At 43.7% G+C, this 15,943-nt stretch overlaps 1 protein-coding gene across 26 annotated transcripts in view; it reads left to right on the top strand.

Annotated features, from left to right (window-relative positions):
- The window catches only part of FARS2 (phenylalanyl-tRNA synthetase 2, mitochondrial), a 347,910-nt gene that overhangs the window by 69,388 nt on the left and 262,579 nt on the right, over nucleotides 1–15,943 (top strand). For 22 of the 26 annotated variants that reach the window (XR_014790247.1, XR_014790242.1, XR_014790249.1 and 19 more), the window contains 3 exons: nucleotides 5,117–5,180; nucleotides 7,278–7,478; nucleotides 10,864–11,497. Coding sequence is in view for 19 of the 26 variants with exons in the window: in XM_084850399.1 (XP_084706525.1) it covers nucleotides 10,883–11,497 (615 nt within the window). In the remaining 7 variants the exon portion in view is untranslated. Of the gene's footprint in view, nucleotides 1–1,788; nucleotides 3,120–5,116; nucleotides 5,181–7,277; nucleotides 7,479–10,863; nucleotides 11,498–15,943 lie in introns of those variants that run through there. The other 4 variants (XM_084850408.1, XM_084850409.1, XM_084850407.1 and 1 more) reach the window with 2 other exon arrangements.

Raw genomic sequence — 15,943 nt, 5'->3', positions numbered from 1 at the left:
GGGTGAGCTGTGGTGTGTGTGGGAGGGGTATCCCCAAAAATTGGGCAGAGGGACTTTCTGTGAGCTGGACCCTTTCTCTCATGGAAGGTCCTTTCCTCTTGCAGAAAGCAGATCCTGGATCCAACCCACTGTAAATAAGCCAACATTTTACGCATTGTCAATAAAAGGGTGGGAAAAGCAGTACTGAGGTACAATCTCAAAAATGATACAATGATCTCAGTACGAATCCAAGGAAAACCATTTAACATCACAGTAATTCAAGTCTATGCCCCAACCACTGAGGCCGAAGAAGCTGAGGTTGATCGGTTCTATGAAGACCTACAACACCTTCTAGAACTAACACCAAAAAAATATGTCCTTTTCATCATAGGGGATTGGAATGCTAAGTAGGAAGTCAAGAAATCACCGGGATAACAGGCAAGCATGGCCTTGGTGCACAAAATGAAGCAGGACAAAGGCTAATAGAGTTTTGCCAAGAGAACACGCTGATCATAGCAAACACTCTTTTCCAACAGCCCAAGAGGCGACGCTACACATGGACATCACCAGATGGCCAGTATCGAAATCAGATGGATTATGTACTTTGCAGCCAAAGATGGAGAAGCTCTATACAGTCAGTAAAAACAAGAACTGGATCTGACTGTGGCTCAGATCATGAGCTGCTTCTTGCAAAATTTCGGCTTAAATTGAAGAACGTAGGGAAAACCACTAAACCATTCAGGTATGACCTAAATCATATCCCTTATGAATATACAGTGGAAGTGAGGAATAGATTTCAGGGATTAGACCTGATAGACAGAGTACCTGAGGAACTATGGATGGAGGTCCGTAACATTGTTCAGGAGGCAGCAACTCAATCCATGCCAAAGAAAAAGAAATGCAAGAAAGCCAAGTGGCTGTCTGATGAGGCTTTACAAGTAGCTGAGGAAAGAAGGGAAGCGAAAAGCAAGGGAGAAAGGGGAAGATATATCCAACTGAATGCAGAGTTCCAGAGAATAGCAAGGAGAGACAAGAAGGCCTTCTTAAATGAACAATGCAAAGAAATCGAGGAAAACAACAGACTGGGAAAGACTAGAGATCTTTTCAAGAAAATTGGAGATCTCAAGGGAACGTTTTGTGCAAAGACAGGCATGATAAAGGACAAAGAAGGCAGGGACCTATCAGAAGCAAATGAGATTGAGGTGGAAAGAATACACAGAAGAACTATACAGGAAAGACCTGAATGTCCCTGATAGCCATGATAGTGCGGTCACTGAACTTGAGCCAGACATCCTGGAGAGTGAAGTCAAGTGGGCCTTAGGAAGCATTACTAACAACAAAGCTAGCAGAGATGACAGTATTCCAGCTGAGCTATTTAAAATCCTAAAAGATGATGCTGTTAAAGTGCTACACTCAATATGCCAACACATTTGGAACACTCAACAGTGGCCACAAGACTGGAAAAGGTCAGTTTACATTCCAATTCCAAAGAAGGGCAATGCCAAAGAGTGTTCAAACTACCATACAATTGCGCTCATTTCACATGCCAGCAAGGTTATGCTCAAAATCCTACAAGCTAGGCTTCAGCAGAATTGGGAAAGGAGTACGACAAAGCTGCATATTGTTACCCTGCTTATTTAACTTATATGCAAAGTACATCATGAGAAACGCCGGGTTGGATGAATCACAGGTCGGAATTGAGATTGCCGGGAGAATTAACAACAACCTCAGATACGCAGACGATACCACCCTAATGGCAGAAAGCGAAGAGGATCTAAAGAGCCTCTTGTTGAGGGTGAAAGTGGAGAGTGCAAAAGCTGGTTTGAAACTCAACATTAAAAGAACTAAAATCATGGCATCTGGCCCCATCACTTCCTGGCATATAGAAGGGGAAGAAATGGAAGCAGTGACAGATTTTACTTTCTTGGGCTCCAAGATCACCGCAGACAATGACTGTAGCCATGAAATTAAAAGACGCTTGCTCCTTGGGAGGAAAGCTATGGCAAACCTAGACAGCATAGTAAGAAGCAGAGACATCACCTTGCCGACAAAGGTCCATATAATCAAAGCTATGGTTTTCCCAGTAGGAACGTATGGCTGTGAGAGCTGGACTATAAGGAAGGCTGAGCGCCGAAGAATTGATGATTTCGAATTGCAGTGCTGGAGAAGACTCTTACGAGTCCCCTGGACTGCAAGGAGGTCAAATCCTAAAGTCCATCCTAAAGGAAATCAACCCTGAGTGCTCATTGGAAGGACAGATACTGAAGCTGAAGCTCAAATATTTTGGCCACCTAATGCGAAGAGAAAACTCCCTGGAAAAGACCCTGATGCTGGGAAAGATTGAAGGCAAAAGGAGAAGAGGACGGCAGAGGCTGAGATGGCTAGATAGCATCACCGATGCAATGAATATGAACTTGAGCTCACTCCGGGAGAGAGCGGAGGACAGGAAGGCCTGACGTGCTATGGTCCATGGGGTCACGAAGAGTCGGACACGACTGAACGACTGAACAACAACAACTTTCAAAATAAAGGGGGGCATGATCGTTATTATACAGTATTATTATTTTATAGTTTAACATTTCTTAAATGTGCAAGATGCTTTACCAAAACTTATACATTCTGAATAACAGTCCAATGAGGCAGGGCAGTATTGTTCCCCTTCTACAGATGAGGAACTGAGGCTGAGAAACAGCCACTCGCCCAAGCTCATTTGGTGAGTCCATGTCTGCCTTGAGAAACAAGGCTAACGATGCAATAATATGCATGTCTGCTTGAGTTCAGTGGGACTTTCCCCCAGCAAAGTGGATACAGGATTGCAGCCAAAGGGAGCAATCCTATGCATGTTTAGACAGAAAAAGTCATACAACTCCCAGTATTCCAGCATCTGCAACACGTTAGCCATGAGATACTGTACCATGTTCAGCATGAAACAACACCCTGCTGTTAAGCTGGGGGCGTTGTCGGGAAAAACAAGCGTAGGATACTCAGAACGCTTCCTCCACATTTTTATTCATTTTTATTATTATTACATTTCTATACCACCCAGTACCCAAAACTCATGTCACAGTGCTTGTGAGGGTTCCACAAAAGTTAAAGAAAAGAACGGATTCGAAAAGTGACAGTTACTGTTTTAATTATAGGTAAACGTTTAATATTGTTGTTTCCCTTCAAACCAATAGTCTTTTAAAGAAGCTTTGCTTTAAAACAGAAATGAAATGATAGCCCCCAATGTTCTTGTTTTATATTACAATATTTTCAGTGTTGTTAATTTATTAATTAATTTATTATTTAATTTATTAATCGCCCATCTGGCTGGTCACCCACTTAACATATTGCAGCTGGAAGGCAGGCAACAAGTGTCTGACACAGCTTATGAAATGGCAAAAAAGCAACTTGCGTATTCTTTGCAAAGTGTAGGAATGTTTATGGGGCTATCAGTACTGAGTACTTGGACAACTCACCCCCCGCCCCCCGGCCACATTATCCTACTTTGCGCCCAAGAATATTAAATAAATACATCATTTTAGCCTATCTTGGGAGATTTGCAAATTTTCCCCAAATGAAACGGAAGAGGCTCAGCAAAGCTGCCGCCAAAATGTGCATATATAATACAAATTACTACGTAGATTAAAAAAACTGTGTTGAGTTTTCCGGGCTACAGGAAAAACATTGTGGTGGTAATATACCTGTATTTCACAAACGTGGTTTATAGTAGAGGTGGTGGTGGTGGGGTGTATCTTTTGCTCATCTCCAAACATTTTTTTTTAATGAATTGGAGTAGGAAAGCTACTTTGCATAGTTTTACAGAACAAAAACATGATTTGCATAAAGCTTGCATTTGTCCCTAAGAGACTGGCTGCAGCTGGAACTTCCCTTTAATGTCAAGAAGTTTTAGCTATATACTTTTGTAACACAGAGAGCCCACTCCTAACTTGTGGAGGAGGGGGAAGCAATGTGGCAGATTGCACACCATTTCCAAAGCCAGCCAGCTCATGCTGGCCAGGGCAGGAGGTCTGTGTGTATTGGGCTGGGAGGTGTCAGCTTTACTGGGCTTTTTAGCTGAATATATCTGTTTTCTTTGGAATTCCCCCCCACCCTGAAACCAATGAAGGGGGTCAGTTACAGAATCTCCTGGTCCCTCTTGTGGGGATGGAAGAACTTTGGATCAAAAGCTGGCTCCAACCCAAGTCCAGAATTTCTCATTTTGAGATATACTGATGATGGTAGATTTCCACCTGTGGAGCTCTCCATGGGCATAACTGGGCCCACTCGCTTTGCCCATCAGTTGTTTCATAATTCACTTGCAAAAAAATAATTTCTGACATGCTGGAAGGCATAATGTCTCCTTTCAGCAGCGGAAGAATCCTTGAATAAGATGGTGTTCCTATTTTTCAGAATTAAAAGAGACAACTCCCTTAAAAACACAAAGAACTTCAAAGCTTTTAGACCTGGAATTGAAAATAAACATCCTTCAGATTGATATCCAGGTCCCAAGCCATGTAGGGTTTCAAGGGTAAAGCACTGACATGACATGTTCGCAACATCCACTCCCCGTTTGTAGCCTAGCGGCTGTGTATTTGACAAACAGCTGCTTCTGGTCAGTCTTCGAAGGTAGCCTCACATAGAACTCTTTATAGTAATCTGTCCTGGAGGTTACCAGAGCATGGATTCTTGTGGCGAAGCTATCTGATGAAAGGTACTTTGTCCTGAATTTCCATTCATTCCCCTTCATTGATGACCCTGGGTTCTAATAAGAGAAAGAGGAGATTTTCTCAGTCTTTCATAATACTAGAACCCAGAGAGAATGAAGAAGATTTTCTCCCTATCCACTTTCTCCACATAATTTTACACAACTCTATCATGTCCCCTCTTACTCGCTTTTTTCTTAGCTAAAAAGCCCCAAACATTGTAACCTTTCCTCATAGGGTAGTTTGTCTAACTCCTTTATCATTTTGGTTGCCCTTTTCTGCATCTTTTCCAGTTCTACAATATTCTTTGTGAGGTGTGGTGACCAGAAATGTACACAGCATTCCAAGCATGATCGTACATAGATTTGTACAAGGGCAATATGATATTGGGAGTTTTATTTTTGATTCCTTTCCTAATGATCTCCAACATGGAATTTGCTTTTTCACAGCAGCTGCACACTGGGTTGACATTTTCGTCAAGCTATCTACCACAACTCCAAGATCCCTTTCTTGGTGAGTAACTGCCAGCTGAGACCCTCTCAGAGTATACATGAAGTTAGGATATTTTGCTGCAATGTGCATCCCTCTACACTTGATTACATTGAACCACACTTGCCATTTTAATGCCCATTTCCTCAGTTTGGAGAGATCCTTTTGGAGCTGTTCATAATCCCTTTTTGTAACCATCCTAAATAATGTCCTGCTTATGGACTCCTCGTAGACTTCTGATTGACCACCACTGTGTAAACAAAATGCTGGAGTTAGTTCTGATCCAGCAGGGCTCTTCTTATGATCATATGTATGTGTTACTTTTACTCCTAGGTGTACGAATTTCTTTTGTACTTCATGCATTAAAAAGCTATCCCATTTTCCTTTGCTGTTTTTAAGGCCATATGGAGGACAGTGTGATTGACAGAGAGGATGCTCATGTGCTTAAGTAAATAGTCTCTATCTTTGAACTAGTCTGCTCTTCCCAGATATAACTTAGTAGTAAACTGCTAGTGCAAACTCACGTCTTTTAAAGAATGACAGTAGTTAAATGTTCAGAGAATTCTAGCAGGCCTCTGAAGGCTACACATGGCCTATAAATTATATGTTACCCACTCCTGATTTATGTTCCATTTTAATCAGATAGGATTTAGACTATCAAGTATACCATTAGCTATAATATTTACAACCTTATGCCCACAAACATTTCCGTGCTAAAAAGAGTGTTTTGTTAAGTTGCTACGCAGCTTGGTAAATGCCCAATTTTAGTAATTTTAGAATATATTTATTATGTTTATTATTTTGTTCTTAATGTATGCTATGCTGGTACTTCTCTCCTTGCATCCAAAGGTTTGTCAGATCACAAAAGGTGGCAGTCTTGGTTTCCTGATATTTTCCGTACTGTTTCATATTTTTGGACAGAAGGGAGAAATGACTAGCTTTAAGGGATTTGGGTTTAAACTGTCAGTTTACAGAATTTGTGCAGTTCAGTCCATCTGGACATCATCAGCAGTGTTTTTCAAGACAGAGCACATGAAGCATAAGAATTTGGGAGATGTTCACGATTTTTAGCTAGTTCTAGCTGATTGAAAAAAATGTTAGCGTGCAAACCCCAGACTATGTAACTGAATGCAGACTTGACCAGGGGGCTCCAGAGAGGCATGTGCAGCTGCCTCCCCTTGACCCTATCTAAATCTGTGGATTTTCAGTACTTGAGGCCTGATGTTATCCTTTTGGGGTGTAATCCTTTGGTCCTTGGGAGTCCCAGGGGCCATAGGATACTAAGGACCTCCCTCTGCAGAGGTCCACCTGCAGCCCCTTGTCCTGAATGGTGGCAAAGCTTTCTGACACCATGGTTGCCCTGTTGGTGGTTCTCTCCCAGCAGTAACAGCAAAAAGAGTGCTGATTGGGAGAGGCTTTGGGTCCACTGGATCCAAAGTTTCCTCCTTCCCACGACACGCCCCTGCAATGGAGGAGAAATGATGCCAGCACTGGTGATGGAGCTGGTGCTCCCCTCCCATTAAAACCAGCATGAGGGAAAATATACAAAAGGAAAAACCGGTGCCAACAGAAAGGAAAAAAGCCCCCCCCCCCATCTGTTGTGCCTGGCGTGAGTCTGGTGGGACTTTGTAAGTGGTGGTTCTTCCACCACAGATTCTCCTTCTCAGCCCCTAAAGGATTGCTCCGGTAATGAGGGAATACTTGGAGTTGGATAAGCCTCTGCTGCTGCCACTTGTAATCTTCTAGCAACACAAAGAGGTGGCACCTGGGAATTGGTCCTCTGCTCCACTTCTTCCTCTCACATGAGCCGTTCTCCATTTGCCATTGCCACCTGTATCCTTGAGCACTAGAAGAGGGCTTTAGTGGAGGTTGAGTGAAATGGGCTTTGCAGTTGCTCCCTGGCTCCCAAGCCAAATGTTGTGTAAGGGTGGACAAGGTCTGAGCTGGATGTCTCTTGCTCTGTCCTCAGTTGGGTTGAGTTGTCAGCAGAGAGGAATAAAAGGGATGAACGGGTTTTCATTGCTGCTTCACATCCCGATCCACTGTTACTTGTGACTTCGTCACAATCATCATGACTCAACATTCACTTTATTTACTTGTTTATCTTGCCATCGTAATTAGCTGGCAATCTCTTGCTGAAACATAGAAGAATCCACAGAGATTTCCCCTGAACTCCTGCCAGTGTATGAGCATTATCAGCGTTTTCTAAGACCTTCTGTTGAATACTATCAGAAGACGTCTGCTTGGCATCACTTGTTTATCATCACTCTTTGAGAGGCACACATTCTTGATCTTGAGGCTTCAGTGGAGCTGTCTATTCAGGTAGGCGTTCTGCTTGGGTTTGGTTTAATGGGGAAGTAAAAAAACGAATGTACAAAATGGCCTTTCGCTGTGTTAGGCCACTCGTCCATTTGGACCAGTACTGTCTGTTGTGTCTTGCAGCTTCTGCTGCCTAAATTCTAAGGGGAGGGCTGTTTCCCAGCACCACCCCTTAAGAATAGCTTAACATTTGCATGGTACATTCAAGCATTCAGTGGGCTTTGGTAGAGTTATATTTATGTGGTAAGTTATAGCTAGGGTAGTTTCATTGTGTAATTGGTGCAAGGCAAATGCTATAGAAAGAAACACACACACACACACACACACAGACACACACACTCTGCTTCTTCAAAAGAAAACAGCATTGTATTGGGAGTTCATAGCTCCTGGGAAAACTTTCTGGGAAAGTTTCTGATAGAAAAGGTTGGGTGCAGTCATTATGGTTACACTGTTCAGACAAAGGAATACTTACTACCAATGAAGGAGGAAGGAAGTAAAAGCCTGAGAGCTGCAATCCACATCCTAGAGTAATTACAAGAAGAAATTAGTGGAGGGAGAAAACAGGTTCCCTTTTGTCTATTGCCCTCCCCTCTTTCAGATGACTTATCACAAGCGTTGTTGCTCCAACATGCTTCATGAGCATTATCTAGCTGTAATGTTTACAACAACCCTGTAAAGTAAGCCAGTATTATTATCCCCCTTATGGAGGGGTTGGACTGAGGCTGAGAGAGAGAGAGAGAGAGAGAGAGAGAGAGAGAGAGAGAGAGTAGCTTGCATAGGGTGAGCTCATGTCTCATGGCAGAGATGAACCCAGGATCATCCTACGAAGCTGATTGGTGGGAGATCCAGGACAGATAAAAAGAAGGACTTCTTCACACAGCGCATAGTCAAACTATGGCATTTGCTTCCACATGATGCAGTGATGGCCACCAGTTTGGATGCCTTTAAAAGGGAGTTGGACAAATTCCTGGAGGAAAAGGCTGTCAATGGCTACTAGTCTTGATGGCTATGTGGTACCTCCAGTACCAGAGGCAGTGAGCCTATGTACACCAGTTGCTGGGGAATATGGGTGGGAGGGTGCTGTTGCACTCATACCCTGCTTATGGGTTCCTGGTCGACCACTGTGTGAACAGAATGCTGGACTAGATGGACCCTTGGTCTGATCCAGCATGGCTCTTCTAGATCTGAACCCAGGATGTTTTGATTGGCAGTTCAGTCTCTAAGCCACTTTGCCACCCCAGTTCCCTTGAGATCCTTTTTAACTGGAGATTGCAGAAACTGAACATGGGACTTTCTGCATACAAACCATGCACTCTACTACTCAGCTATGATGCTCACCCCTGCCCCCCTTTGGTAAAAGTAAATCCATCAGAGGATCAGCAAAAATGCTCTGATTTAGAGAAGAAGTTCCCAGGAACAACAGAAGTAATACTTTGCATTTGTATGTTGCGAATCTCCTGAAAGAGTGTTGCCTGCAGAGACAAGTCTTCCATTTCACACCAAGCTGGACCTCAGATGTGTCTCCAGCAGCATGGTCATAAACACCAACATACCATACTTGCAGTTTTCCTATGTCAGATCCTAAGCCAGCTTTCCCCTAACCTGGTGCCCTCCAGATATGTTGGACTACAACTCCCATAATTGGCCATGTTGACTGGGAATTGTAGTCCAGCACACCTGGAGGGCACCAGGTTGGGAAAGGGTATCTTAAGCTGATGGTTCTACTTTTTCTTTTTAAGTCATGAAAAATATTGTAGCTTTATGCTAAACACAATTGCACGGTTAAGTCCTTTTTGTTTCATTTTCTATTTGTCTTTAATTATTTAAACAAAAGTATATCCTACCTTTCTATCTTTAAAATAGACCCCCAAGGTGGCTAATGGGTCTTGGTTAAATAAATAGATAGGTAGATAGATAGATAGATAGATAGATAGACAGATAAAGATAAGTTATGATCTTTAATGAAGAAAGTGATAAATACTTAGCATTTCAAAAATACTAAATATTTAGACTGCTCAAAGCACTTGCAACTGTCTAAATAATCTTTACAACAGTCCTGTAATATGGGTCAGAATATTGCAGATGGACAGCTGAAACTGAGAGATAGCAGTTTGCCTAAAAACCCCTAGATCAGGGGTGGGGAAAATTTTTCTATTGGTTGCCCTTGGGGGTAATCTGTCGGGGACTGCAGGTTGGTGGTGGGTGGAGCTTGAGCCAAAACTGGGTGGAGCCAGAGCCAAATATGGGTGGGGTTTGCAGCATTGCAGGGTTATATAGCACTCTCTTTTTATGTCATCCAACTCTGCAAGCCACATGAAATCAGGTCTCCATAAAACTAGACCGAAGCTGCAATCCCAACCCCTGTTTTTTTAGGTGAGGCTTGAATCAGGACTCCCTGGTTCATCAGCTCAGACTGCAATCCTATACCCACTTATCTTGGAATAAGCCCTGTTGAATTTAATAGGACTCAGTGCACAGTCCTTCCTCAGTAGTTGCCAGCATCCGAAATTGGAGGCTGCCGACTATCCTATGCAGGGCAGCTGGAGCATGTAGGGGATCTTCCCCTCCATGCTCCAGCCACCCTGCATTTTGGCTAGATGGGCAATTTTGCCCGTCTAGCCACAGCTTTGGGAGGGGGAGGAAAGGAGCCTGGAGACCCAATAGGAAGCTGCTTTATGCCCCCAGGACCTCCCCCTTTTCCCCATCTCCCCACTTCGTTTCTGAGTGGGGAGATGTAGCCAGCGCAGAGATAACCGTACCAACTATGAGGGGCAGGGAGAGGCAGGGAGCACGGTCTTTGGGCTCCAAGGTCACAGTCCTGGTTCGATCTTGGATCCCAGAAACTGAACAATCCTATGTCCCTGCAGATGCGGTCTGGGGGGCATAGGATTGCTCTCTCCATTTCTTAGTAGAAATTCCTAGGATTGCGCTTTTGGTAGTGACTCTATACAAGTTCTAGTATTTCTGGGGGGAAAGTACCAGACTCCTAAAGCATGAATAATTTTATGATGAAGTATAGATGTGGTGGAATTGTTTCATAAGCTTTCTTTTGTAGTTAAGTGGATTAAACCTATTGGGCAATATCTAGCGCTGGCAGTTCGCCAGCACCAATCTCACTGGGTTAGCAGCAACGACCACTAGCACGTCACAGTGCAATCCCAGAAACTAGTTCCAGCTAATGTTTCTGCGAGCTCTGTCAACTTGTCCTGTTCTAGAAGCATTAGTTTGGGCTAGTTTCCGGTTGTGCTATCAAGTGCTAGCTTCCCACTAGTGCACGATCAGCACTGGATACTATGCATTATGTTTTATGGGATTTTTTGAAAATCTGAAAATCTGCATTTTCTGCACTGCAGTAAAAAACCATTATTTTTATTTGATTCTGCCCCAGGCACATAAAGGGCACTGTGATGGCTGCACCCAGAAATGTAGTACGAATGGTCCATTGTGGCAAAATAGTTTCACCATGGGGACTTCAGATAAAAAGAACTGTTAATTTGAGCCATGCATGGTGCAGAAATAGAGCTTCAGATTTTGGTTCCAGTACATCCGCTGCAAACACAGTGAAGATTCTTGGCAAACCTTATCTCTCAGATAACTACAGCAATGTCACAAAAAAGATTCTTTCCAAGGTGGGGAAAAACCTGCACAACCAAAGGCATCACCCTTTGTGGTTGATCAAAGAGCGTGTGAAAGATCACTTCTACAAGCAGTACATAGGACGCTTTGGGACCCCACTGTTTTCAGTGTATGATGATTTGCCTCCAGTGGTCACAGTAGAACAGAACTTTGACAGACTGCTCATTCCACAAGACCATCCTAGCAGGAAGAAAGGGGATAACTACTACCTGAACCAGACTCACATGCTACGAGCTCACACATCTGCCCACCAATGGGACTTGATGCACTCTGGACTTGATGCCTTTCTGGTAGTGGGAGATGTTTACCGTCGTGATCAGATTGATGGCACCCACTATCCAGTCTTCCACCAGATGGAAGGAGTCCGACTCTTCTCCAACCACGAGGTAAGGCATACTCTAGAGGTTCAGGAGGGATCAATAGTATTCCTTGCTTGTGTCTGAGTAGATTAGAAGATAACATCCTCCCCACCCTGACCCCCCAAAAGGTCACCACCTGATGCGAAGTTACAAACTCTTCATATCACAAAACAGTTATTAATAATGTAATGTCATCAGCAATATGAAAAGAAAAAAAAATCTGATATGTTTATAAAGAAGCATAGAAACAGGGAAATAATACCAACCCCCCCCCCCAACCCCCTCACAAATTCTATGTAACCAAAGACAAGAATCTATTCTGGGAGGGGAAGATCGCTGCGGCATTCAGTTGACTTGGTGAAAGATTCAAAAAGTGAAAATGTCTTGGAGGTTCAAAACGTGTTGTGATGAAGTCCTTCTGAAAATACTGCAATAGGCAAATCCCAACCAGAGGCTGGTCCAATAGCCCATTCCAGGTTCCCTTTCCTACATGCACTGAGGGACATCTGCGAATGGAGCTCTCAACTGTTTTTTAAGAGAAAATAGCAGCCCTGATGGAGAAGAGGGATTGGATTGGGCAGGAGTTAAATCCCCCTGTCCCTATACTGTGTCCCTGATTTAAATGCCCCCTCCTAGCTCCTATTAGCCATGGGGAGGGGGGAAACAGGGACTTGTTACAACAGCATGGCGACAAATGGTATCTTTGCTTATCGCTACAAAGTAATTATAAAAAGGTTTGTACAGCTCAGACTATTAGTCATTTTCATTATTTAAAAGAGCACGTCTCCTAAAATGCCCACCTCACATTGAAGAGGACAGTTACAAGTGCACAAAGTGACGCAAATAGTAAAATAGAATAAAATATGACTCCCCCCACCCTCCTGCCCCACCATTGTATTGGCTCTCTGAAATATATCAAATAAATCCTTATCTTTCTAATTAGTCTGGATCATGGTCAGTAAAATTTACAAATAGTAAAATAGAATAAAATATGACTCCCCCCACCCTCCTGCCCCACCATTGTATTGGCTCTCTGAAATATATCAAATAAATCCTTATCTTTCTAATTAGTCTGGATCATGGTCAGTAAAATTTAGGATCTGAATTCCGTCCTCAAGAATTGTGGACAGATACCTCATGTTGATTCCCTCAAATTACACACACACACACACACACACACACCCTTCATTGAAAAATTACAATAACATGCTTAATGTGAACGTTCAAAAACATGGGACATGCTGACCACTGCTCCATGTGGTGAGCTGTGTTTCTACTAGGGATGGGTGACCCTCCCCCCCAAGTCCGGGGGGGAGGTCTGCCAGGTGAAAATCCAGGCTGTTTGGGCTCACTGGATTTCCTCAGAGCCCCGCACGTGCATGACAGATTTTGAGGGGTGCCTTCCTGGTTTTAAAAAGACAAGGTCTTCAAATGGCAGCTGCCATTTGTGGACCTTGGGAAAATCGTGGCTGTAAATTGCATATTTTTGGCATTTGCTGCTGTTAAGCACTTACATCTATGTAAATAACAGCTGTAAAAGTCCTTTTACAGCTGCAGTTTCCATAGATGTAAGTGCTTTACGATTGTGTAGAATACACAATTTATATCCGTGATTTTCCCAAGGTCTGCAAATTGTAGCTGCCATTTGTGTACCATGTCTTTTTAAACCTGGAAGCCATCCTGCACAGAGTCCCGAGGCGCGGAGGTAAGGGGAGCTGGTCCGCTGCAGACCCGGCAGGTTGCATTCTTGGAAAGCCGGCCTTATTTGACTCCATAGCAGATTTCTCCAGCACCCCTAGTTTCTACAACTTCTCAGTGAAGAACCTTCCAGACTGACTCTGCCCAGGCTGGCCGCTGGCTCCTGCTGAGCAGGAAGGCGTATAAGAGGGCTTCTTGTTTCAGTGGAACTTTGCTTCTACCTTTTGTGTCTGATCCTTGTGCTCTTTGGTCCCGACTTCTAGTTCCTGGCTCCAGACTCATTCCAGACTGCTGCCCATAGACCAGCCCTGACTAGGGTGGCCCTGTCTCCTACTTTGCAGAGAACCCTCCTCTGTGTGAAGGGCTGTCAGAGGACAATCTGTATTTGAAGGTGTCCTTTATTTGAAAGGCTGTCCAGTCCGGCTTAAAGATAAAGAATCACCAGAAGGGACAGCAGGGGACTGATGTTGCCCATTGGCAGTTAATAACTGGACAGCAGGCGGAGCAGTAGGCACACAGTCACCCAGTCACAGCCTTCACTGCTATGTTGAGAGTACCGTATTTCAATTTCAATTATTATTATTTTATTATTATTTATTTCATTTCTATACCGCCCAATAGCCGAAGCTCTATTAAACTATAGTAATCATTTCAAAATTGGTATAAATTTGGCATATAAATTAGCACATGCAATATTTATGCAAATCTGTCTCCTCTTTTTGTGTGTCTGATGCGTTTCCTCTTTTTGGCGATGTGCAAGTGGCCACTCTGGCCCTGACGGGGGCAGGAATCAAAAATCCCACTGGGGCAGGCCCAAGCTCTTCGACAGCCTAAAGTATTTCTTCGGATCTTGGAAACAAAATCAAAGTCCAGGTCTTTCATGGCTCCCAAATAATGCAGAGAATATTACCATTTTGTCAGACTACTCCCGGCATGGTAATAATAATATATGTCAGGGGTGCAGAAACATATCTGGCCTGCTTGGGATTCCAATCCAGCCCACCCTGGTTCCTCAGATGTCCCCCCACTTTCCCGCAGCCACCAATCTTTTGGCGTTTTCCCAGTTCTTGTACAGTTTTCCCCCATTCTAACGGTTGAAATACTCCTCCTAAGGCTTAGTTACTTGTACTAAGAGCTTTAAGCTAAAATATACTAGTATTTTCAGCCCCACCCCTTTTACCTTCAGCTCTGCCCACCACTGGAATGGGCCCCTGAGACCTTCTCCAAAATGGAATTTGGCCTTCAGGTTGAAAGAAGCTCTGCACCTTTGCTATATGTAAGTGCTTGATGAGAGAGAACTTTCTCATCACTGTAGAGCATGGGATGTGTTAGATATACAATTGGACTGGCTGCTGTGATGAGCTGCTACTGCCTTATGACAAAGACTCTCATATAAAACTGCTGTGTTCCTCAGCTTATGATGTGGTTAGTTTCTTGCAGGACAGTTAAGCCATTTTTTACTTTGCTTTGACAGGCCACAACATACATTTTGTTTTTGGCATGATTCTCTGCACTTGCATGAAACGGGCACCACAGGACTGCACAGTCCTAATAGTTTATATCTTGCAAGTGTCCATAGCGTCTGTCATTTTGTTTTGTTACGGGATTTAACCGGGAGATGATTTTTCTCATGAGAGTGACTGAGATGTTATTGCTGAATGTTAACATCTGATGTATTCTGCAGCAGTTTTGTTAAGCACTTAGCCAGGCAGGCGTGTTTCTGGTTGCATAACTTTCCTTGCAAAACAGCATATTGCTTTCTTTGTGAGTTCTGAAATGCACATGAAGATATTTTCACTGGCTACACATTTCATTGCAAGAGTAAAATACGTATTTATTTATTTGAAATCTCTCTACAGGTTCATGTTGTGCTTTTTTCGAAATGTGCTTTTAGGATTCTTTTGAGGATTTCCCTGACGTACATTCGTATAATACGCTTTGTGGCTTTTCCTGTCCTGAAGGCTTGGGGTGCTGTACATCTTTTATGCATAGAGAGGTAGTCCACTTGGGAAAGCGTGAAAGGGCTTCAAAACAAAACAAAAGCAGTCAGACCGAGGGCTTTGCGAAACGTGTGTGTTCCCTATTGCTGGAGCTTCTGAAGCTCATCCCTTGCTGGAGGTGAAATAACAGAGGATGACAGTCAACGTCAGGCCCTGCTATGGGCTTCCCAAGTGCATCTGATGTGCCATTGTTGGAAACAATGGACCAGTGATGTTATGTTCTTCACATTGCAGCCACTGGACCCACTAAAAGCTACACCTGAAAGGCAGAAGACCCTCCTTGGTCATGGGAATCTACAGTTGGAGTAGGAAAGTAAGCAGCCCCTGATCCCTGCACAAAAATGCTTGGCCGTGCAGTGCTGCTCACACAGGGTGCTTCGGCTCTTGGCCTAGGAACAGATATATGGGGGTGAGATAGACAGGTCGTACCCTAGTGTGTATGCCTTTGAAGTCTGTACACTAGGGACTTTAATGCTCCTATAGCACTGACATAGAAAGTTAGAGGCATCATCTCAACGTATCCAAATCCTGAAGTATGCCAGCAGGGGCTTTTGGCCCCTGCCATTCCTCCATTGCTCAAAATGGTTGACAGGTACCATTGTTAGACCAGGTTGGGCTGCACGATCTGCACGGCTGGCTTTCATACCTTGAGATTAGATATAACCCCAGAGAGCGAGTACCTTCCTTTTCCAGGGAAACTTCCTCCGTTCCGCATGTTGAAATAGAATGCTGAACTAGGATTGGAAGACGCTGCCTTGTGGATGTACCTTTACTG

The sequence above is a fragment of the Heloderma suspectum genome, chromosome 4, assembly GCF_057233095.1.
Source record: "Heloderma suspectum isolate Gila_16-S chromosome 4, 16-S_ref, whole genome shotgun sequence".
NCBI lineage: Eukaryota > Metazoa > Chordata > Lepidosauria > Squamata > Helodermatidae > Heloderma > Heloderma suspectum.
Note: the sequence above shows the minus strand (reverse complement) of the source record. Positions and strands in the feature narration are given on the sequence as shown.